This window comes from Mesoplodon bidens, assembly GCF_964165515.1.
Source record: "Mesoplodon bidens genome assembly, contig: HAP1_SCAFFOLD_103, whole genome shotgun sequence".
NCBI classification, from domain to species: Eukaryota; Metazoa; Chordata; class Mammalia; order Artiodactyla; family Ziphiidae; genus Mesoplodon; species Mesoplodon bidens.
In genome coordinates, this window is record NW_027672700.1 from 688,628 (window position 1) to 711,317 (window position 22,690).

At 43.6% G+C, this 22,690-nt stretch overlaps 1 protein-coding gene and 1 long non-coding RNA gene across 4 annotated transcripts in view; one reads left to right on the forward strand and one right to left on the reverse strand.

Moving 5' to 3' along the window:
• The window catches only part of LOC308609801, a 189,045-nt gene extending 171,836 nt beyond the window's left edge, over positions 1-17,209 (forward strand). The window contains exons 2-3 of the long non-coding RNA XR_014014355.1: positions 16,355-16,394; positions 17,099-17,209. This is a non-coding gene — a long non-coding RNA (uncharacterized lncRNA). The remainder of the gene's footprint in view (positions 1-16,354; positions 16,395-17,098) is intronic.
• Positions 667-7,670, reverse strand: LOC308609798 (interferon regulatory factor 6-like). 3 transcript variants are annotated; one of them, XM_081259104.1, is made up of 3 exons: positions 7,478-7,670; positions 6,917-6,956; positions 667-1,074 (listed from the first exon to the last, which is right to left on the reverse strand). In XM_081259104.1, exons 1-3 carry the CDS (start codon positions 7,572-7,574, stop codon positions 807-809), a joined length of 405 nt encoding a protein of 134 aa, XP_081115230.1. In that variant the 5' UTR covers positions 7,575-7,670; the 3' UTR covers positions 667-806. The 3 variants fall into 3 exon arrangements, 1 of the variants encoding a protein (XP_081115230.1); XR_014014352.1 differs by lacking the exon at positions 667-1,074 and adding an exon at positions 6,059-6,117; XR_014014353.1 differs by lacking the exon at positions 667-1,074 and adding an exon at positions 6,066-6,212.
• Positions 17,210-22,690: the final 5,481 nt, after the last annotated feature.

A 22,690-nucleotide genomic window follows, 5' to 3' on the forward strand; every position in this document is an offset into this window, starting at 1 on the left:
GGGTGTTCACCCCACTCCCAGCTCCTCCTACGGAGCCCCAGTACAAGCTCTCATCCCCTCCCCTATCCAGGAGCTGCAGACCCTACTCCCCTCTCCTAGAAATCTTTTAATTCCTACTCTAAACCCCTTTCTACACATTCGCATCCCTTCTAAGGACCCAAGGAGCACAGCTTCTCTCCTTTGTAAGCTTACTGTGAAGACAGACCCTTCCCTCATGGCAGAGCCTCACTAGATTCACTGGAGGTCAAGTCTAAATTATCTGGCTCTTAGTCGGAACTGGCTAAACATTGAGTAAATATAGGGATCAGGTGGTATTCTCCTAGGAAAAATACCATACAAATTAAATGATCACTTACCCATCATTTATAAAGAGAACTTAATAGCCTTCATAATGTCATGGCAATTGATTCTTAGAACAGCCTTTGAAATACGCAGGAAAGATGAGAACCCAGATTTTATAGTGGAAGAAGCTGAGGCTCAAAACGTTGAATGACTTGATTCAATGTCCCGCAAGTAGTGAAATGGAAAGACCGAGGTTTATAACTCAGACCTTCTAAGTTTTAAGCCCTCCGTCTTCTAAACTACCTGGCCTCTCTTCTCAGTGTTGAGTCCCAAGAGAAGTTATTTTTTATAGAACTCAATACCCCCTCTTCTTTCTAATGCTTTACTGTTCCACTGGGTGGGCAGGAAGACTGTGCTGAGTTTATATCTTTTGTTCTCTGGGTTCTTTCTAGGGACAGCATTTCTTGCTTTGTTTACCAGTCTTCAACTTTGTAAGCGAGGCGACTTTCAAGTCGACTATCGCTTTAAGGGTCCAGCCGGGAACCTGGCACACTGTCCACCTTCTCCCCAGCAGCTGGGGCCTCACCTGGGTTAATGATAGAGCCCTGGGGCTGGGGGATGTCACACACTTGATATATCTTCACTGGGTTCATGGGCACCTCCTTGGTGCCGTTGTACATCAGGTTGAATTCCCTGCTCTTGTTGAGCGCACAGTGGAGCTGGGCCTTCCATTTAGCTGGGTCGGGGTCGTCCACCCCTTCCTGGTACTTCCCCTGTCTCCACAGCCCAGGCCTGAGGGATAGGAAACTGCAGTGAGTGCCTGCTTGTTGCCCAGAAACACTGGAAAGTGTGCCCCTCCTCCCTCGTACAGACACAGATACACACAGCCCTGCCTGACCGCCCCATCACCCCAACTCCAATTTACAGAGACTGCAGCAGAAAACACCACGCTGGGGACCAGGCAAGGCAGGGCCTGAGACAAATTCAGCCAAATGCAAATACAGTATTTTAAAAAGAGGAGCCTCATTTCAAGTGCTTGTGCCAGCATCATCTGTCAAGACTACAATGGCCTTAATGAAGGGTTGAAAATAAAGAAAAATCTGGAACACGTATACACCAAAATACTAATGGCAACTTTTGGATAGCAAGATTTCAGGTAATTTTGTTTTGTTTTGCTTGCCTTATTTGTTTTTCACATGAATTGCTTATATAATAAGAAGAGAAAGGGAGGTGGCGTATGATATGAAGAATTTAGGCTTGCAGTTCCCTCTCCCTTCAGTCTTTAACCTGATGCACAAATAACTGTTGAAACCAAGTACCTTTAGGAGTAGCAGCCCATAGGAGGGCAGGAAGCACGCTCTGGGGGTTCAGCTGGCCTCAGTGCGAGCTGAGGGCCTCAAGTCCTAATAAACTCACACCACCTGCCTTTCCCTGCTTCCTCAAACTCCCACATTGGGAATATTTTGCTGGGAACACCAGTGGCTGGTGGCCTGGGCCAAAACCAGTGTGGCCCCGCCTCTCTGGTTTTCAATTTCCAGGTCTAACAGGCATTTATGTGTCTGTTCACGGGATATCAGCCCTCCCCCACTGTTAACGTATCTCAGATGTCTACACTTTCTTCAGGGCTGTGACGTATGTGCTGGTGCAGAAAAGGGGGATGTCTTTTGCAGAGGACTCAAGATCAAGAGAACGAGATGGACCGGCCAGACTGCTCCCACTTGATGTCAGGAAGATAAGGTGGCCGTGTAGTTAGAATTCTGCAGGGAAACATAGCCTATAGAGTCTATGGGTTTGCGGATCCACAACTTTTATTTTTTCAGTAATGCCAACCAAGCTCGTAAGAGACTGACATATAATCCAGAATGCCAGTCTACTCGTTTTCAATGGGGGATAAAGCTGGTCAGTGACCAGCATGGTTAAGTCCAATAACCTGGACATAACCATGTATGATCTCAACCAGTAACTCCTGTGTCTGGTTTCTAATGACAATTCCAAGAACATAAGACCCACTCAACATTTAAATCCAAATTTTCAGATGACTCCAAAGCTAAATGGAAATGATTTGATATTGAACTCTAAATCTGCATTATCTAGACTACCTCTTACCCAGTTGGGTAACCCAGAATCGACAGTAAGAGGCTCCTGCTTTCCCAAAAATCACAGGGCGTAAAGATGAAAAGCACTGGACAGGCAAGACCCCCAGGGAATTTGCAAAGCTGCTCTTGTGTCTTTGTCTTTTTGACCTTGAAGCCAGGAGAAATTCTAAAAATACAAATGTATTCATTTTTAAAACTTGACTTTACTGACTATTGTTCAGATCCCCAAGCCTACAAAAATAATTTTATTTTTTTTAAAATGCTCCCTGCCCCAAAGGAGTTTACAATCCCTTAAAGGAGACAGATGAGTCCACAGATCAGAAATACAGATACTATGTGAACACCAGTAAAACTGCCTAATCCATAAAGAGTCGGGGGGTAGGTATGGTTGGCCAAGTTTATCAGAATTTATGATTCTAGGGCTGAATCTTGAACATGGGTAGAAATTAACCAGGTGAGAAGCGTGGTTCACGATACTCTAAGCAGAAGAAGCTTTATGGGCAAAGGCAGAGGCTGAAAAGCACAGTGCTTAGGGGACCTACAAGCAGTTCAGCTTGCGTGGAGGCAGCATGAGATGAAAGTCTGGGCTTGTAACTAGGAACCATGCCAAGGAGTTTGGACCTGATTCTTAGAATACTGAGAACCACTGAGAGATCTAAGCAGGTTGTGATGGGATTCAGATTTAAGTTTTAGAAAGAACCCTCTAGCTGCAGGACTGAAAAGGGTTTGAAGGGAGGCAAGGCATGAAGATAACACATAGTCTCTATATAATCCATATAATAGTGTCACTAGGGTCTGAACTAAGGAGGTGGCGGTAGGGATAGAGGATACAGGTAACGAAGGAGCCGTTAAAGACGCTGACTTGACAGAGCTTGATGAGGAACTGAGTCCTTGAAGAAGGTGAGACAGAAATCAAGGATGATTCCCTGGTTTAGGGTTTGGGAGACTGGGTGGGGGGTGATGCTGGCCACTGAGATAGGAGCAGGTTTAGAAAGATGATTTCCCTTTGGAAATGTCGGAGTTCAAATGCCTGTGGAAGGCCTAGGGGAGGAGGCCCAGCATGCCCAGGGCAGTTTTTTATCCCCACTCACCTCTCACATCACCTGAGGGACTCTCCCTGCCTGCCTCCAGCCTGGAAGAAGGTCCACCAGATTACTGACGTCTCTGCCCTGTGGGCAAGGACCAATTTCTTTTCATTTCTGTATCCCTGCTCAGGCTTTAGCACACAGTAGGTCAATGTGTATTTGTTGAATTGCCTCAAATTTACAGAAATACAGTTCTTGGGGAATGAATAAGTTGCTATTACAGATGGAAGACCAGAAAAACAGCTATGAGCAGAAGGCCAAGGAGACACTGCAGAAAGTGCTGGAGGAGAAAATGGGTTGCAGAACAGCAACTGCAGAGCAAACAGGTGTGGGGATGCTCCATAATCCTTGGGGCTGGGAACCCTGGGGCAGTCTGGGTGGCAAGGAAGGGAGCCAGCTGCACAACTCCCCGGAACCCCCAAGGCACCACCCTCTCCTCTGACCTCCCTCAGCGGTCCCCGGCCCTGGCCGAGCACAAGTGTGAAGAGTGGAAGAGCCAGTACGAGAGCCACCCCCAGCATGCAACTGTCCCCTACCCTGCCAGCCCAGTAATCATGAATGCCGTCTTCCTTCTCTTTTTTACAATGTGGTACATATGGATTTTTTTTGAATGAGATTCAACCAGCTTTTAAACCTTTCTTCTTTCTAACAATATCAGTACTCTCTGACTCTCCAAATGCGCCTTTTCAAGTTGATTTAATTTATGGAAACATCACCCTTCATACTTTCCCTTTCTTTTTTAAACCTCCCCATGGTAGTGGAATGTAGTAGAAGGAGATTTGGCCTGGGAGTTTGGACACCAGGGTTCTAGCGGCAGTAACCCACAGTTACACACGTTATATTATTAAAGAAAAAAGTAACTTACAGAAATGTATGAGGCCATTATGCACATACACACAAATATATATTCACTCATATATCCATAAAAAAGTAGTCTGGAAGGTTCTATAAAATGTTAAAGGTGTTCATCCCACGGTGGAGGAGATATACGTTAACTATATTACCCTCTTAAATTTTTACAGTAAATATATATTACTTTTATAATTTAAAAAGCCAAACTTTTCATTTTTAAAAACCTAAAACATGAAAGAAAACTGGAAAACCAACAAAATTAAAACAATCCCTAAGTCTGAGGCAACAATTTCTTTATCCGAGTACAAGTGATGAATTAAAATACTAAGAATGGTGTGTGACACCTTAAAGTATAGAAAAAAATACAGTAAGGCAAGTAGGCATTAAGATAATGGAACATAAAAAGTTACCCAGATATATTCAGACAATGGACTACTATTCCAGTAATAAAAAGAAATGAATTACTAATATGAGCTACACGGATGAGTCACAACAACATGAGGAGCCAAAGAAGCCACGTGCAAAAGGGTACTTGTTGTATGCTTCCATTCATATGAATTTCTAGAATAGGAAACACTAATACATAGTGAAAGAAAGCATGTCAGTGGTTGCCTGATGCCAGGCCTGGGAAACTGACTGTAAAAGGACAAGAAGGAACTTTTTGCAGGTATTGGAAGTGTTCTGTATCTTGACTTTGGCGATGACAATATAGATATACACATTTGTCAAGACTTATCAAATTACATGCTTAAAACGGGTACACCTCGTTGAATGTAATTCATACTTCAATAAAGTTGATTTTAAAGTTAAATTAAAAAGTCACCTATGGGGATTTCCCTGGTGGCACAGTGGTTAAGAATTCGCCTGCTAATGCAGGGGACGTGGTTTCAAGCCCTAGTCTGGGAAGATCCCACATGCCGCCGAGCAACTAAGCCCGTGCGCCACAACTACAGAGCCTGTGCTCTAGAGCTCGTGAGCCACAACTACTGAGCCCGTGTGCCACAACTACCGAAGCACACGTGCCTAGAGCCCATGCTCCACAACAAGAGAAGCCACCACAGTGAGAAGCCGGCGCACTGCAACAAAGACACAATGCAGCCAAAAATAAATAAATTAATAATAATTAAAAAAAAAAATAGTCACCTAGACGTCTGAGTGAGACAGAGTTCCTTTAAGCTTTCAGTCCCAGCTCTTCTATGAAGCCTCCCCTCATCTACCCTGGCAGCATGTGACCACTTTGCATCTCTTTAACACCTTATACTTATCGGTTCCATTCAGATTTGATGCTTGAAAAGTTTTGTATATTTTATGTCTATCTTCCATTCAACTTGGTTCCTCTAAGGCAGGAACAATCATCTCTTTCATAAATTGAGACCATTACTAAAACAGAATTATGTTCCCTTTCCTCTCAATCAGGAGAATTTGAAGTAGGATTGATGAAATCCTGGAAATCATAAGCAAAAATGTCATTTCTGCATTTTTATGGCCACAGGGTCCTGTTTTCATCAGATTCTTGAAGATATCACAGAGCCCAACAATGTTAAGAATCTCTGCTTTGAATCCATGTGCTTTCACCCAGCTCTGTGGTACAAGGCACCCTGCCCCTGGGGCAATCTGTCTGTGGTCCCTGCAAAGATGATAAACCCACATCAGAGACACTCACTCTTCTGCATGTCAGTGGACTCCACTGCCAGCTCTTCCTCCACAATGACGTCACTCTCGCCATCTTCAAGATTCATTTCTGTCTCATCTAGAACACTGTCTTCTTCCTCTTCCTCCTCCTCATCTTCCTTGGAGACATCCTTTAATGTGGCAAGTAGTCTGTTGTAACCAGAAACTTGTTCTGGTTCACTCTATGCTTCACTTTCAGAACTTGAAGTATCTATAAACTCTCTGACTAAAAGGAAAATGGGGATTTTAAAAACAAAAATTATACTGTTCTTGTTGCTACCCCACGACTATCATCAGGTCCACAGTGGAACCAAGTTCAGACTTTTCTAGATAAAAACTAGCTTTTCTGCAAATATGCAGTCCTATCTATTCAACCAGACCGAGCACCAAATTTGTTTCAAACAGCTAATCTAGCTATGATTCTAGAAGCGCTTCCTCTTCTTTGAACTGCTCATGTTCCACATGGGAAGACAGCAAACTAAACACATGGAGCTTTAGGTTATAAGGTGATCTAACCTATGTGTCAGACATTTGGCACCTTTAAAGGAGCAACAGGAAAACTTACAACAAAAAAGTGTACTTTATTTCTGAGTCTGTGGTAATGAAATAAGACCTTTGATGATTTTGCACTCTACTTTATGTTAAGCAAACATGACATTCCCTCTTAGGATTCACCAAGAGCCCTCTGGTAAGCCTCCTTAACAGGTTCTAACAGGCTAATCTCTCAGGACAGTTTCATACTCTATACTATATTAGTTATCACAATGGCATTTTAACAGACATCTGCACTTAAAACTAAGCAATATTACTAAAGTATAGCTTACATCTAAAATGAAAGAGAGTGGAAATGTAGCCAAACTTTAGTACCATATATAATCTTAAAAGTAACAGTCCAGAATCTACTATCATAAAGAAGGTATAAAGCATTACCAGTTGACAAGTCTGTGGTTTTGCTTCCTTTCTGGAAACCCTGAGAAGAAACAGGCAATGTTAAACTTTAACTACTGGTAGGTAGCAATTAGGAAAAGTCTAATGATACAACTTTAAATGAACATGGCAGACTATACCGTTATAAATACATTATATCTATTGTCAAGTAAAAACTCCATATGCATTTGGACAGGTCTTGGAAGGATATGCCAAATAGATAATAAGAGACGAATGAAAAAGTCTAACAAGACCACATGACAAATACTACAGTCACACAGTAACAGGCTCTCATCCAAAAGACGGGAAATTTTGGCAAATAAAAGCCCTCGGGGTTCACCTTTTCTAGCAAATTTCTTAAGTAGACTATCCCTCTAATTGTTGATAAAGCAGCCCAAAGGGGTGGGATGAGCACTAAGATCATAACTGAGAGTCTGGACACTTAGAGAGGAACCCACAACTACCCAAACATTAGTTTCCTCATGGTAATTGAATAGATAGGCGATGTCGAGGGTCCCAAGCAATTCTTTTTTTATTTTTTTTAACTTATTTATTTATTTTGGCCTGCTATGGGTCTTCGTTGCTGCGCCCGGGCTTTCTCTAGTTGCGGCGAGAGGTGGCTTCTCTTGTTGCGGAGCAGGGGCTCTAGGCTCGTGGGCATCAGTAGTTGCACCACACCGGCTCAGTAGTTGTGGCTCGCGGGCTCTGGAGTGCAGGCTCAATAGTTGTGGCGCACGGGCTTACTTGCACCGCGGCATGTGGGATCTCCCCGAACCAGGGCTCGAACCCCTGTCCCCTCCCTTGGCAGGCGGATTCTTAACCACTGCGCCACCAGGGAAGCCCCCAAGCAATTCTTTAAAAACATAGAAAACGAACACAAGCTTATAAAATCTCTGCCCAGTCGCCACACAGGAGGCGTGCCGTCTAGCATAAAACTACAGGCTCAACAAAGGGTAGGAAGACCGGCGAAGAACCCCATCTCAGGCGGGAAGCCGCCAGGATCCCCGGGCGAGCTAGGCCGGCGCCGGGGCAGCGTGGCACGCGGCGGGAGCTGCCCTGTCACTACCCCCGGGGCACCGGCGGACCAAACGCGGGGACACGCGGGCTCCCACCGGGAAAGGACGCCGGCAGCGCCGGTCCCAGCCTCGCCTCTCCATACCTGTCATAGAAGGGATGCTCCTCGCCGAAATCCCTTAGATGCTTCTTCTGCCTTTTAGTTAGGGAGTTGAGCAGCTGGCTCTGGCTCCGGCTCCGGCTCCGGCTCCCGCGTTTGCCCATGGGGAAGACGTCAAGTCAGCCAACCTCCAAGAATCGCGTTTTTCACCTGGAAGTCGTCTCGTCAACCCACTCACGCGGGATTGCCAACGGCGCTTTACGGCGGAAGCAGGGTGCCATAAAGCAGACCCGCTTTACGTCGCGCTTGTACGACAGGCGTGGCTGTGAGAATCAGCCTGCATAAACGTGTAGTAACTGAGATGGTTGAATGCAGTGCCTTTCTATTATGCCATAATACAAATACCAACTAACATTTAAGGCTGCCGGTGCATCTCAATTCATCCTCACAACAGTAAACAAATAGGCCTTGTTAATAAGCCTGATATTGGAGATGAGAAAGCTGATGCTTACAAAAGCTTACACACACACTAGCAAGAGAGGAGATGGAAACCTAATTCTCTCTGATGCGACCACAGGCTTTTCCCACTAGGATCTGCCACGTGCGTGTGCTATGTGAAGAATGAGGACGCAAGGCTGAGATTCCCGCCCTTACCCTACCCCCTCATTTTCTGAAAGTATTGCAAGGGCCCTTGGTAACACATCTGTTCTGGCATTTTTCATGTTATAAAAGCAAAAACACATCCAGAGAGGTAAAGTGACTTTCCTAAATCACCCGGAGAGTCGATGTTAGAGAAAGCAGTAAAACTCAATAAAGTGTCTCAAAACTGAATTGGGGCAAATTGGGATGGAAAACTTTTAAAGGGTAAGTAACTTTTCTATATCTGGGTCGTGGTGGTGGTTACACCTGGTATACAATTACCAAAATTAATCAAACTGTACCTTTGAAATTGGTACATTTTAATGCAAGTAAATAATAATCTCAATAAACAAAGAGGTGAGAACAGCGCAACTGGACTTAATACTCTAGAGACAGGCAGAGTGTGCAGGGATACTTAAAAACCACAGGATAGGGCTTCCCTGATGGCGCAGTGGTTGAGAGTCCACCTGCCGAAGCAGGGGACGCGGGTTCATGCCCCAGTCCGGGAAGATCCCACATGCCGCGAAGCGGCTGGACCCGTGAGCCATGGCCGCTGAGCCTGTGCGTCCGGAGCCTGTGCTCCGCAACGGGAGAGGCCACAACAGTGAGAGGCCCGCGTACCGAAAACAAACAAACAAACAAAACATGAAAAAGTCTCCAAAGTCTTTTGGAGGTGGGCAGCATCAGTAGCGAATCGGCTGCTCCAGGAAGGCGTCGGAAAGGAAGATTTAATGTCCTTGTCACCCATACAGACATCACCGTGATTTCGCTGAAGTCCAAATCGGTTCACATAACCCCCTTGCTTGAAATCCTTTAAGGGTTCCTCACCTTACATGGGATTGGGCCTCAATGCCCCAGCAAGGCATGCAAGGCCTTTAGTGGGCTGAATCCTCACCTGTCCGTCTCTCCAACCTCTCTACTCCCACCCACCCACCTCAGCAACAGGGTCCACAGACAGTTCTCCAAACACATCTTTCCACCTTGCTCATGCTATTCCCTCTCCCTGGAACCTTCTTTCCCAGGAAACCCTGACTCAGTGCATCCTCTGTGCAACTCCCCATGACCTTTCCTCTCTCCTCCACAGAAAGAGGAGCTTCTTTATCTTCTGGGTTCCTAAAACCCTTTGTAGACACCCTTCTAATCTAGCCCATGACAACATAATTATTTGTTCATTGCTTTGTCTCCCCCAACTAGACTATGAGGTCTTTCAAGGGGAAAGCCTGAGGTCTGAGCTTTTTAAATCATTAATGCCTAACATTATGACAGGAACATGGTAACTGTTTAGAAAATGTTTGATAAATGAATGAAGGTTTGCCTGCTAAGCCTCTGCCAGAAAAATGTGAAAAACTGTATGTAGTTACACCAACATTCCACTAGAGAGAGGGAGGTAAAACTTTATCCCCTCTAGTGTAGCATTTTAGCCTTGTTCTCAGTCAGGTGAATATAATCTTTTTTTTTTTTTTTTTTTTTTTTTTTTTGCGGTACGCGGACCTCTCACTGTTGTGGCCTCTCCCGTTGCGGAGCACAGGCTCCGGATGTGCAGGCTCAGCGGCCATGGCTCACAGGCCCAGCCGCTCCGCGGCATGTGGGATCTTCCTGGCCCGGGGCACAAACCCGTGTCCCCTGCATCGGCAGGCGGACTCTCAACCACTGCGCCACCAGGGAAGCCCCAGGTGAATATAATCTGATAAAATATTTCAGTTTTAGGCTAGGCCTAATATAAAACAACCTCTGATAAGCTTGAGGAAACATAATTATTACAGGTCACTCTATGCCAGTCTCTGGGTTTCACAATGGATAGTTCTTCTGGGTACAGATGAATAGAAAGTGAATGAATAGGCACTATATATAATATGAATAGGCACTATATATAATAGTGTTTTACATTTTCAAGTTATGTAGAGTGCATTGAAATGCATTACAAAGCTTTTCTCTTTTCAGACATAATCTCGTTATCTAAAACATGCTCCACCTAGAAAGCTCATTGCTCCTTACACAATAAACGCTGTGGAATCCGATGACTACCCAGCTCTCTAATTTCCTGTTGCCCTATATCCCTCATACCCTGTCTTGAACACACACACATGCTGTTCATGAAGTCAGCTGAAACAACTCATACAGCCTAAAATCTAGAATCTAGATTAATCTCAAGTTCAATACCGATGTTCAATGAGCGTGACAGGCTGACAAACGCTCAAAGGCAGCAGATGACCCTCCCCCCTGGCCCCCAACCCCCATCAGCACCAAAACCCTGACTGAGCTGCTTCCTTAGCACCCAGCATCTATCAGTTTAGCATTTATCACAGTGTATCGTAAGAGTCTGCATACGTATCCATACCTGGATGGGCTGAGAGCTCCTTGCAGAGGCTGGAATGGATCTTATTCTCCCCCAGCCTCAGCTACTAGCACAGCACCTGGCACGTGGTGTTTCGTACATTTTTTTTAATGAATAAACAAGCTCATTTCATTATACAGGTAGCGAGAGACTGATTTCTGCCAGCCCTCTCAGGAAGAGGCTGGATGGCTTTGGGGTGTACACAGTCATGTATGCATACACGTGGTGGAGGAGACTGTCTGATTTGAGGCATCTAGGAGGAGACAGATGTGTGGGTGCACACACACCTTCCCCAGAATCTTCCCAAATCAGTAGCTGAGGTGTCAGAGCTTTCATAATTAGAGAGTCATACCTTTGGATTATTTATGGCTCCCTGTCAACATATCTTGAACACATGTGCCGTTGTTACCACTTATATTATCACATAAATTTCAAAACTCAAACTTCCCCAGCATCTGATCTGTATCCTCAAATTGTGCTCCTTCCCCACCTTCCCATTCCTGCTCTGTTGAGAATCTCAGATAGACTCCTGTTTACTTTCTGTGGTTTGTATTAGGACATAGTTTGTCTTTTCAAATACATCACTATATGTCAAATAAGCTCTTTCAAATCATGTACACCATAATACTTGCAAGGGATTAAAACACATCAATTTGTATAATTCCATGAGTTCATAATGATACTAAAAATTTAAAAAAAAACTTGATTGGTCAACATTAGAAGATCCAGTGAATTGACTCCTTGTCTTGAAAATTAGTAAATGAAGGGAGAGAATCAAGCATTTCTTCTGCTTTTCCTATACAAACAGTACCACTGGGTAAGCAAAATTTAGGGGAAGGAAAAGCTTGCTTTCATAGAAATAGTCCAGCAAGTAAGTGAAGAAGAAATGATAGAATTAGAATATCACCTCATGATAGAATTAGAATGTGACCTCTAATGAATTAACGAATTTAGACATTGACTACCAATGACTGGTAACATCACAAAATGAAAGACAACCAGACGGTATACGCCTCCTGATGGAAGTCTAAAATATCAGCTATAATGAAATCTGATCAAAGTTCTAAATCCCACAATGTATTCGCGAGAGACACAGAGAACAGCAGAACATGTTCAACTAACAGTGTAAAAAAAAAAAAAAAGACGACATTTATGAGACAATCAGAAATCTGAATACTGACTGGTTACATGATGATATTAAATAATTGTTATCATCTTTTTTTAGGTGAAATAGTGCCATTGTAGCTATGTTAAAGAAAGAACCCTTATCTTTTAGATATTTAGAAATAAATATTTACAGATAAAATAATACAATGTCTGGGATTTGCTTCAAAAATAATACAGGGGCGGGAGGTAGGGGTAGTGGGTGGGCATACCTTGCATTGAAGCCGAGGGATGGGAACATGGGAGTGTATTATACTGTTTTGTCTACTTTTGTATATACTTGAAATTTTCCAAAGAAAAAGTTTTTAATAAAGAAAAACTAACACTTTTCTGAATATTCTGACCATCTTGTCTTAAGGGACAGCCACCCCCCTCCCACCCCTTGAGATCGTTATCCTAGGGAGTCTCCCCGAATTGAAAATACCCAAGTAACATTAATTCATCAGCCTCTCTTTACAAACTAGTATAAAAGATTATTTCCTGGATTGTTTTTACCCCAGAAAATACTGAGTCCCTGAGGGCAAAGGGCAAAGAAAACCCTGCAGGAGGGAAAAGGAAGGGCTGAGCGTGAGAAGAAGAAAGGGAAGAACAAATTTTGCCTTTATTACAATTTTCCCAGGGCCTTCACTAGTTGGCACATGCATCTTCTTTGTGTGGGTTTTACTAAGAGAACTTTCACTGGAGGCATGAAAAATATGTTTCAATTCCGAACTCTCAGGTTAAAATTTCACAAAGCATCCCCTTTTATGTTGTCAAAGGCTAATATAAATATTTTCAGAAGCGGGCTCAGTGAGCCAATGATGAGAGCACTTGGGTGGAGCTAGGGCACAGTTGTGTCTGAACCTGGGAACAGTCTAGAGCTGTCCATAGGACTACAATGACATGGAAAGCAGGAGAGAGTAAAGAGTCACATCAAGTGCTCAAGAGTATAGCTTTTTATAGCAGATCTCTGGAAGAACACCAAGAAACTGGTTGCCTCTGGGGAAGGAAGCTGGGGCACTTGGAATAGGGTGGGAGGAGAAAAAACATTGTATGACTTTATTGTCATAGCCAGGTTATACTGTGGTTAGTGCCTTAGTATGTATGATGACATTTGCAAGCAGCCTTTTGTTTACATAAGTGCCTGTACTTTTTATCTTGAAATGAGACAGAAGACACATGTCTGTTTGTTTCTGGGTTCCTTGGCTGGGCCATCTGCTGGCACTACCTGCTGTTTGCATATTTTCTTTTTTTTTTTTTTAATTATTTATTTATGGCTATGTTGGGGCTTCGTTTCTGTGCGAGGGCTTTCTCTAGTTGTGGCAAGCGGGGACTACTCTTCCTCGCGGTGCGCGGGCCTCTCACTATCGTGGACTCTCTTGTTGCAGAGCACAGGCTCCAGGCGCACAGGCTCAGTAATTGTGGCTCACGGGCCCAGCTGCTCCGCGGCATGTGGGATCTTCCCAGACCAGGGCTCGAACCCATGTCCCCTGCATTGGCAGGCAGATTCTCAACCACTGCACCACCAGGGAAGCCCTACATATTTTCTTGATACTCCCTCCCCTTGCCTCCGTACGCCACCCTAAGCTCCCAGAATCTAATTAGGAGTAGATGGTCCCCAGAACGACAAAACTAGGATTTTAATAGTTGTAGTGCGACTTCTATAGGTGTGACATGGTATTGGACAAAGCTCCAATTCTCTCACAGACGCTCCCCTAATAGCAGAGGCAGTGAACACTATCTTTGATGGCTCCTATTTTACCTTAAATATTCAGGTGAATTCTGTGGTTTATGATTGACATTGTAAGTTACTATTAGAAAAAAAGTGTCTCTGTGTTTATCCTGTGGTTTTTGTTTTGTTTTTTCGGTACGTGGGCCTCTCACTGTTGTGGCCTCTCCCGTTGCGGAGCCCAGGCTCCGGACACGCAGGCTCAGCGGCCATGGCTCACGGGCCCAGCCGCTTCGTGGCACGTGGGATCTTCCCGGACTGGGGCACGAACCCGCGTCCCCTGCATCGGTAGGCGGACTCTCAACCACTGCGCCATCAGGGAAGCCCTATCCTGTGGTTTTTAAGTATCCCTGCACACTCTGCCTGTCTCTAGAGTATTAAGTCCAGTTGCGCTGTTTTTACCTCTTTGTTTATTGAGATTATTATTTACTTGCATTAAAATGTACCAATTTCAAAGGTACAGTTTGATTAATTTTGGTAATTGTATACCAGGTGTAACCACCACCACGACCCAGATATAGAAAAGTTACTTACCCTTTAAAAGTTTTCCATCCCAATTTGCCCCAATTCAGTTTTGAGACACTTTATTGAGTTTTACTGCTTTCTCTAACATCGACTCTCCGGGTGATTTAGGAAAGTCACTTTACCTCTCTGGATGTGTTTTTGCTTTTATAACATGAAAAATGCCAGAACAGATGTGTTACCAAGGGCCCTTGCAATACTTTCAGAAAATGAAGGGGTAGGGTAAGGGCGGGAATCTCAGCCTTGCGTCCTCATTCTTCACATAGCACACGCACGTGGCAGATCCTAGTGGGAAAAGCCTGTGGTCGCATCAGAGAGAATTAGGTTTCCATCTCCTCTCTTGCTAGTGTGTGTGTAAGCTTTTGTAAGCATCAGCTTTCTCATCTCCAATATCAGGCTTATTAACAAGGCCTATTTGTTTACTGTTGTGAGGATGAATTGAGATGCACCGGCAGCCTTAAATGTTAGTTGGTATTTGTATTATGGCATAATAGAAAGGCACTGCATTCAACCATCTCAGTTACTACACGTTTATGCAGGCTGATTCTCACAGCCACGCCTGTCGTACAAGCGCGACGTAAAGCGGGTCTGCTTTACGGCACCCTGCTTCCGCCGTAAAGCGCCGTTGGCAATCCCGCGTGAGTGGGTTGAGGAGACGACTTCCAGGTGAAAAACGCGATTCTTGGAGGTTGGCTGACTTGACGTCTTCCCCATGGGCAAACGCGGGAGCCGGAGCCGGAGCCGGAGCCGGAGCCGGAGCCAGAGCCAGCTGCTCAACTCCCTAAGTAAAAAGCAGAAGAAGCATCTAAGGGATTTCGGCGAGGAGCATCCCTTCTATGACAGGTATGGAGAGGCGAGGCTGGGACCGGCGCTGCCGGCGTCCTTTCCCGGTGGGAGCCCGCGTGTCCCCGCGTTTGGTCCGCCGGTGCCCCGGCGGTAGTGACAGGGCAGCTCCCGCCGCGTGCCACGCTGCCCCGGCGCCGGCCTAGCTCGCCCGGGGATCCTGGCGGCTTCCCGCCTGAGGTGGGGTTCTTCGCCGGTCTTCCTACCCTTTGTTGAGCCTGTAGTTTTATGCTAGACGGCACGTCTCCTGTGTGGCGACTGGGCAGAGGTTTTATAAGCTTGTGTTCGTTTTCTATGTTTTTAAAGAATTGCTTGGGGGCTTCCCTGGTGGCGCAGTGGTTAAGAATCCGCCTGCCAAGGGAGGGGACAGGGGTTCGAGCCCTGGTCCGGGAAGATCCCACATGCCGCGGTGCAAGTAAGCCCGTGCGCCACAACTATTGAGCCTGCACTCTAGAGCCCGCGAGCCACAACTACTGAGCCAGGGTGGTGCAACTACTGATGCCCGCGAGCCTAGAGCCCCTGCTCCGCAACAAGAGAAGCCACCTCTCGCCGCAACTAGAGAAAGCCCGGGCGCAGCAACGAAGACCCATAGCAGGCAAAAATAAATAAATAAGTTAAAAAAAATAAAAAAAGAATTGCTTGGGACCCTCGACATCACCTATCTATTCAATGACCATGAGGAAACTAATGTTTGGGTAGTTGTGGGTTCCTCTCTAAGTGTCCAGACTCTCAGTTATGATCTTAGTGCTCATCCCACCCCTTTGGGCTGCTTTATCAACAGTTAGAGGGATAGTCTACTTAAGAAATCTGCTAGAAAAGGTGAACCCCGAGGGCTTTTATTTGCCAAAATTTCCCGTCTTTTGGATGAGAGCCTGTTACTGTGTGACTGTAGTATTTGTCATGTGGTCTTGTTAGACTTTTTCATTCGTCTCTTATTATCTATTTGGCATATCCTTCCAAAACCTGTCCAAATGCATATGGAGTTTTTACTTGACAATAGATATAATGTATTTATAACGGTATAGTCTGCCATGTTCATTTAAAGTTGTATCATTAGACTTTTCCTAATTGCTACCTACTAGTAGTTAAAGTTTAACATTGCCTGTTTCTTCTCAGGGTTTCCAGAAAGGAAGCAAAACCACAGACTTGTCAACTGGTAATGCTTTATACCTTCTTTATGATAGTAGATTCTGGACTGTTACTTTTAAGATTATATATGGTAGTAAAGTTTGGCTACACTTCCACTCTCTTTGATTTTAGTTGTAAGCTATACTTTAGTAATATTGCTTAGTTTTAAGTGCAGATGTCTGTTAAAATGCCATTGTGATAACTAATACAGTATAGAGTATGAAACTGTCCTGAGAGATTAGCCTGTTAGAACCTGTTAAGGAGGCTTACCAGAGGGCTCTTGGTGAATCCTAAGATGGAATGTCATGTTTGCTTAACATAAAGTAGAGTGCAAAATCATCAAAGGTCTTATTTCATTACCACAGACTCAGAAATAAAGTACACTTTTTTGTTGTAAGTTTTCCTGTTGCTCCTTTAAAGGTGCCAAATGTCTGACACATAGGTTAGATCACCTTATAACCTAAAGCTCCATGTGTTTAGTTTGCTGTCTTCCCATGTGGAACATGAGCAGTTCAAAGAAGAGGAAGCGCTTCTAGAATCATAGCTAGATTAGCTGTTTGAAACAAATTTGGTGCTAGGTTTGGTTGAATAGATAGGACTGCGTATTTGCAGAAAAGCTAGTTTTTATTTAGAAAAGTCTGAACTTGATTCCACTGTGGGCCTGATGATAGTCGTGGGGTAGCAACAAGAACAGTATAATTTTTGTTTTTAAAATCCCCATTTTCCTTTTAGTCGGAGAGTTTATAGATACTTCAAGTTCTGAAAGTGAAGCATAGAGTGAACCAGAACAAGTTTCTGGTTACAACAGACTACTTGCCACATTAAAGGATGTCTCCAAGGAAGATGAGGAGGAGGAAGAGGATGAAGACAGTGTTCTAGATGAGACAGAAATGAATCTTGAAGATGGCGAGAGTGACGTCATTGTGGAGGAAGAGCTGGCAGTGGAGTCCACTGACATGCAGAAGAGTGAGTGTCTTTGATGTGGGTTTATCATCTTTGCAGGGACCACAGACAGATTGCCCCAGGGGCAGGGTGCCTTGTACCACAGAGCTGGGTGAAAGCACATGGATTCAAAGCAGAGATTCTTAACATTGTTGGGCTCTGTGATATCTTCAAGAATCTGATGAAAACAGGACCCTGTGGCCATAAAAATGCAGAAGTGACATTTTTGCTTATGATTTCCAGGATTTCATCAATCCTACTTCAAATTCCCCTGATTGAGAGGAAAGGGAACATAATTCTGTTTTTGTAATGGTCTCAATTTATGAAAGAGATGATTGTTCCTGCCTTAGAGGAACCAAGTTGAATGGAAGATAGACATAAAATATACAAAACTTTTCAAGCATCAAATCTGAATGGAACCGATAAATATAAGGTGTTAAAGAGATGCAAAGTGGTCACATGCTGCCAGGGTAGATGAGGGGAGGCTTCAGAGAAGAGCTGGGACTGAAAGCTTAAAGGAACTCTGTCTCACTCAGACGTCTAGGTGACTATTTTTTAAAAAATTATTATTAATTTATTTATTTTGGGCTGCATTGTGTCTTTGTTGCAGTGCGCCGGCTTCTCACTGTGGTGGCTTCTCTTGTTGTGGAGCATGGGCTCTAGGCACGTGGGCTTCGGTAGTTGTGGCACACGGGCTCAGTAGTTGTGGCTCACGGGCTCTAGAGCACAGGCTCTGTAGTTGTGGCGCACGGGCTTAGTTGCTCGGCGGCATGTGGGATCTTCCCAGACTAGGGCTTGAAACCACGTCCCCTGCATTAGCAGGCGAATTCTTAACCACTGTGCCACCAGGGAAGTCCCCATAGGTGACTTTTTAATTTAACTTTAAAATCAACTTTATTGAAGTATGAATTACAGTCAACGAGGTGTACCCGTTTTAAGCATGTAATTTGATAAGTCTTGACAAATGTGTATATCTATATTGTCGTCGCCAAAGTCAAGATACAGAACACTTCCAATACCTGCAAAAAGTTCCTTCTTGTCCTTTTACAGTCAGTTTCCCAGGCCTGGCATCAGGCAACCACTGACATGCTTTCTTTCACTATGTATTAGTGTTTCCTATTCTAGAAATTCATATGAATGGAAGCATACAACAAGTACCCTTTTGCACGTGGCTTCTTTGGCTCCTCATGTTGTTGTGACTCATCCGTGTAGCTCATATTAGTAATTCATTTCTTTTTATTACTGGAATAGTAGTCCATTGTCTGAATATATCTGGGTAACTTTTTATGTTCTATTATCTTAATGCCTACTTGCCTTACTGTATTTTTTTCTATACTTTAAGGTGTCACACACCATTCTTAGTATTTTCATTCATCACTTGGACTCGGATAAAAAAATCGTTGCCTCAGACTTAGGGATTGTTTTAATTTTGTTGGTTTTCCAGTTTTCTTTCATGTTTTAGGTTTTTAAAAATGAAAAGTTTGGCTTTTTAAATTATAAAAGTAATATATATTTACTGTAAAATTTTAAGAGGGTAATATAGTTAACGTATATCTCCTCCCCCGTGGGATGAACACCTTTAACATTTTATAGAACCTTCCAGACTACTTTTTTATGGATATATGAGTGAATATATATTTGTGTGTATGTGCATAATGGCCTCATACATTTCTGTAAGTTACTTTTTTCTTTAATAATATAACGTGTGTAACTGTGGGTTACTGCAGCTAGAACCCTGGTGTCCAAACTCCCAGGCCAAATCTCCTTCTACTACATTACACTACCATGGGGAGGTTTAAAAAAGAAAGGGAAAGTATGAAGGGTGATTTTTCCATAAATTAAATCAACTTGAAAAGGCGCATTTGGAGAGTCAGAGAGTACTGATATTGTTAGAAAGAAGAAAGGTTTAAAAGCTGGTTAAATCTCATTCAAAAAAAATCCATATGTACCACATTGTAAAAAAGAGAAGGAAGACGGCATTCATGATTACTGGGCTGGCAGGGTAGGGGACAGTTGCATGCTGGGGGTGACTCTCGTACTGGCTCTTCCACTCTTCACACTTGTGCTCGGCCAGGGCCAGGGACCGCTGAGGGAGATCAGAGGAGAGGGTGGTGCCTTGGGGGTTCCAGGGAGTTGTGCAGCTGGCTCCCTTGCCACCCAGACTGCCCCAGGGTTCCCTGCCCCAAGGATTATGGAGCATCCCCACACCTGTTTGCTCTGCAGTTGCTGTTCTGCAACACATTTTCTCCTCCAGCACTTTCTGCAGTGTCTCCTTGGCCTTCTGCTCATGGCTGTTTTTCTGGTCTTGCATCTGTAATAGCAACTTATTCATTCCCCAAGAAGTGTATTTCTGTAAATTTGAGGCAATTCAACAAATACACATTGACCAACTGTGTGCTAAAGCCTGAGCAGGGATACAGAAATGAAAAGAAATTGGTCCTTGCCCACAGGGCAGAGATGTCAGTAATCTGGTGGACCTTCTTCCAGGCTGGAGGCAGGCAGGGAGAGTCCCTCAGGTGATGTGAGAGGTGAGTGGGGATAAAAAACTGCCCTGGGCATGCTGGGCCTTCTCCCCTAGGCCTTCCACAGGCATTTGAACTCCGACATTTCCAAAGGGAAATCATCTTTCTAAACCTGCTCCTATCTCAGTGGCCAGCATCACCCCCCACCCAGTCTCCCAAACCCTAAACCAGGGAATCATCCTTGATTTCTCTCTCACCTTCTTCAAGGAATCAGTTCCTCATCAAGCTTTGTCAAGTCAGCGTCTTTAACGGCTCCTTCGTTACCTGTATCCTCTATCCCTACTGCCACCTCCTTAGTTCAGACCCTAGTGACACTATTATATGGTTTATATAGAGACTATGTATTATCTTCATGCCTTGCCTCCCTTCAAACCCTTTTCAGTCCTGCAGCTAGCGGGTTCTTTCTAAAACTTAAATCTGATCCCATCACAACCTGCTTAGATCTCTCAGTGGTTCTCAGTGTTCTAAGAATCAGGTCCAAACTCCTTGGCATGGTTCCTACTTACAAGCCCAGACTTTCATCTCATGCTGCCTCCACGCAAGCTGAACTGCTTGTAGGTCCCCTAAGCACTGTGCTTTTCAGCCTCTGCCTTTGCCCATAAAGCTTCTTCTGCTTAGAGTATCGTGACCCACGCTTCTCACCTGGTTAATTTCTACCCATGTTCAAGATTCAGCCCTAGAATCATAAATTCTGATAAACTTGGCCAACCATACCTACCCCCGACTCTTTATGGATTAGGCAGTTTTACTGGTGTTCACATAGTATCTATATTTCTAATCTATTGACTCATCTGTCTCCTTTAAGGGATTGTAAACTCCTTTGAGGCAGGGAGCATTTTTATTTTTGTATTTTTTGTATTTTATTTATTTATTTATTTATTCATTTATTTTTTATTAGTTTCTGCTTTATAACAAAGTGAATCAGTTATACATATACATCTGTTCCCACATCCCTTCCCTCATGCATCTCCCTCCCTCCCACCCTCCCCATCCCACCCCTCCAGGCCGTCACAAAGCACCGAGCTGATCTCCCTGTGCTCTGCGGCTGCTTCCCACTATCTATCTACCTTACGTTTGGTAGTGTATATATGTCCATGCCTCTCTTTCGCTTTGTCACAGCTTACCCTTCCCCCTCCCCATATCCTCAAGTCCATTCTCAAGTAGGTCTGTGTCTTTATTCCCGTTTTACCCCTAGGTTTTTCATGACATTTTTATTTTTTTTTAATTCCGTATATATGTGTTAGCATACGGTATTTGTGTTTGTCTTTCTGACTTACTTCACACTGTATGACAGACTCTAGGTCTATCCACCTCATTAAAAATAGCTCTGTTTCGTTTCTTTTTATGGCTGAGTAATATTCTGTTGTATATATGTGCCACATCTTCTTTATCCATTCATCCGATGATGGACACTTAGGTTGTTTCCATCTGCGGGCTATTGTGAATAGAGCTGCAATGAACATTTTGGTACATGTCTCTTTTTGAATTATGGTTTTCTCAGGGTATATGCCTAGTAGTGGGATTGCTGGGTCATATGGTAGTTCTATTTTTAGTTTTTTAAGGAACCTCCATACTGTTCTCCATAGTGGCTGTACCAATTCACATTCCCACCAGCAGTGCAAGAGTGTTCCCTTTTCTCCACACCCTCTCCAGCATTTATTGTTTCTAGATTTCTTGATGATGGCCATTCTGACTGGTGTGAGATGATATCTCATTGTAGTTTTGATTTGCATTTCTCTAATGATTAATGATGTTGAGCATTCTTTCATGTGTTCGTTGGCAGTCTGTATATCTTCTTTGGAGAAATGCCTATTTAAGTCTTCTGCCCATTTTTGGATTGGGTTGTTTGTTTTTTTGCTATTGAGCTGCATGAGCTGTTTATAAATTTTGGAGATTAATCCTTTGTCAGTTGCTTCATTTGCAAATATTTTCTCCCATTCTGAGGGTTGTCTTTTGGTCTTGTTTATGGTTTCCTTTGCTGTGCAAAAGCTTTTAAGTTTCATTAGGTCCCTTTTGTTTATCTTTGTTTTTATTTCCATTTCTCTAGGAGGTGGGTCCAAAAGGATCTTGCTGTGATTTATGTCATAGAGTGCTCTGCCTATGTTTTCCTCTAAGAGTTTGATAGTTTCTGGCCTTATATTTAGGTCTTTAATCCATTTTGAGCTTATTTTTGTGTATGGTGTTAGGGAATGATCTAATCTCATACTTCTACATGTCCCTGTCCAGTTTTCCCAGCACCACTTATTGAAGAGGCTTTCCTTTCTCCACTGTACATTCCTGCCTCCTTTATCAAAGATAAGTTGAGCATATGTGCGTGGGTTTACCTCTGGGCTTTCTATCCTGTTCCATTGATCTATCTTTCTGTTTTTGTGCCAGTACCACACTGTCTTGATTACTGTAGCTTTGTAGTATAGTCTGAAGAGGGAGCATTTTTAAAAAACTAAAATTATTTTTGTAGGCTTGGGGATCTGAACAATATTCAGTAAAGTCAAGTTTTAAAAATTAATACATTTGTATTTTTAGAATTTCTCCTGGCTTCAAGGTGAAAAAGAAAAAGACACAAAAGCAGCTTTGCAAATTCACTGGGGGTCTTGCCTTTCCAGTGCTTTTCATTTTTACGCCCTGTGATTTTTGGGAAAGCAGGAGCCTTTTACTGTCGCTTCTGGGTTACCCAACTGGGTAAGAGATAGTCTAGATAATGCAGATTTAGAGTTCAATATCAAATCATTTCCATTTAGCTTTGGAGTCATCTGAAAATTTGGATTTAAATGTTGAGTGGGTCTTATGTTCTTGGAATTGTCATTAGAAACCAGATACAGGAGTTACTGGTTGAGATCATACATGGTTATGTCCAGGTTAT

Excerpts from the sequence above, each read along its gene's own strand:
- LOC308609798 (XM_081259104.1), bottom strand. The coding sequence starts at position 7,574 with ATGCCCACGAGCCTAGAGCCCCTGCTCCGCAACAAGAGAAGCCACCTC. Across the intron at positions 6,957-7,477 it reads GCAACGAAGACCCATAGCAG|GGTTTCCAGAAAGGAAGCAA; the intron begins GCCAAAATAAAT and ends GTTTCTTCTCAG. Across the intron at positions 1,075-6,916 it reads AACCACAGACTTGTCAACTG|GCCTGGGCTGTGGAGACAGG; the intron begins GTAATGCTTTAT and ends CCTATCCCTCAG.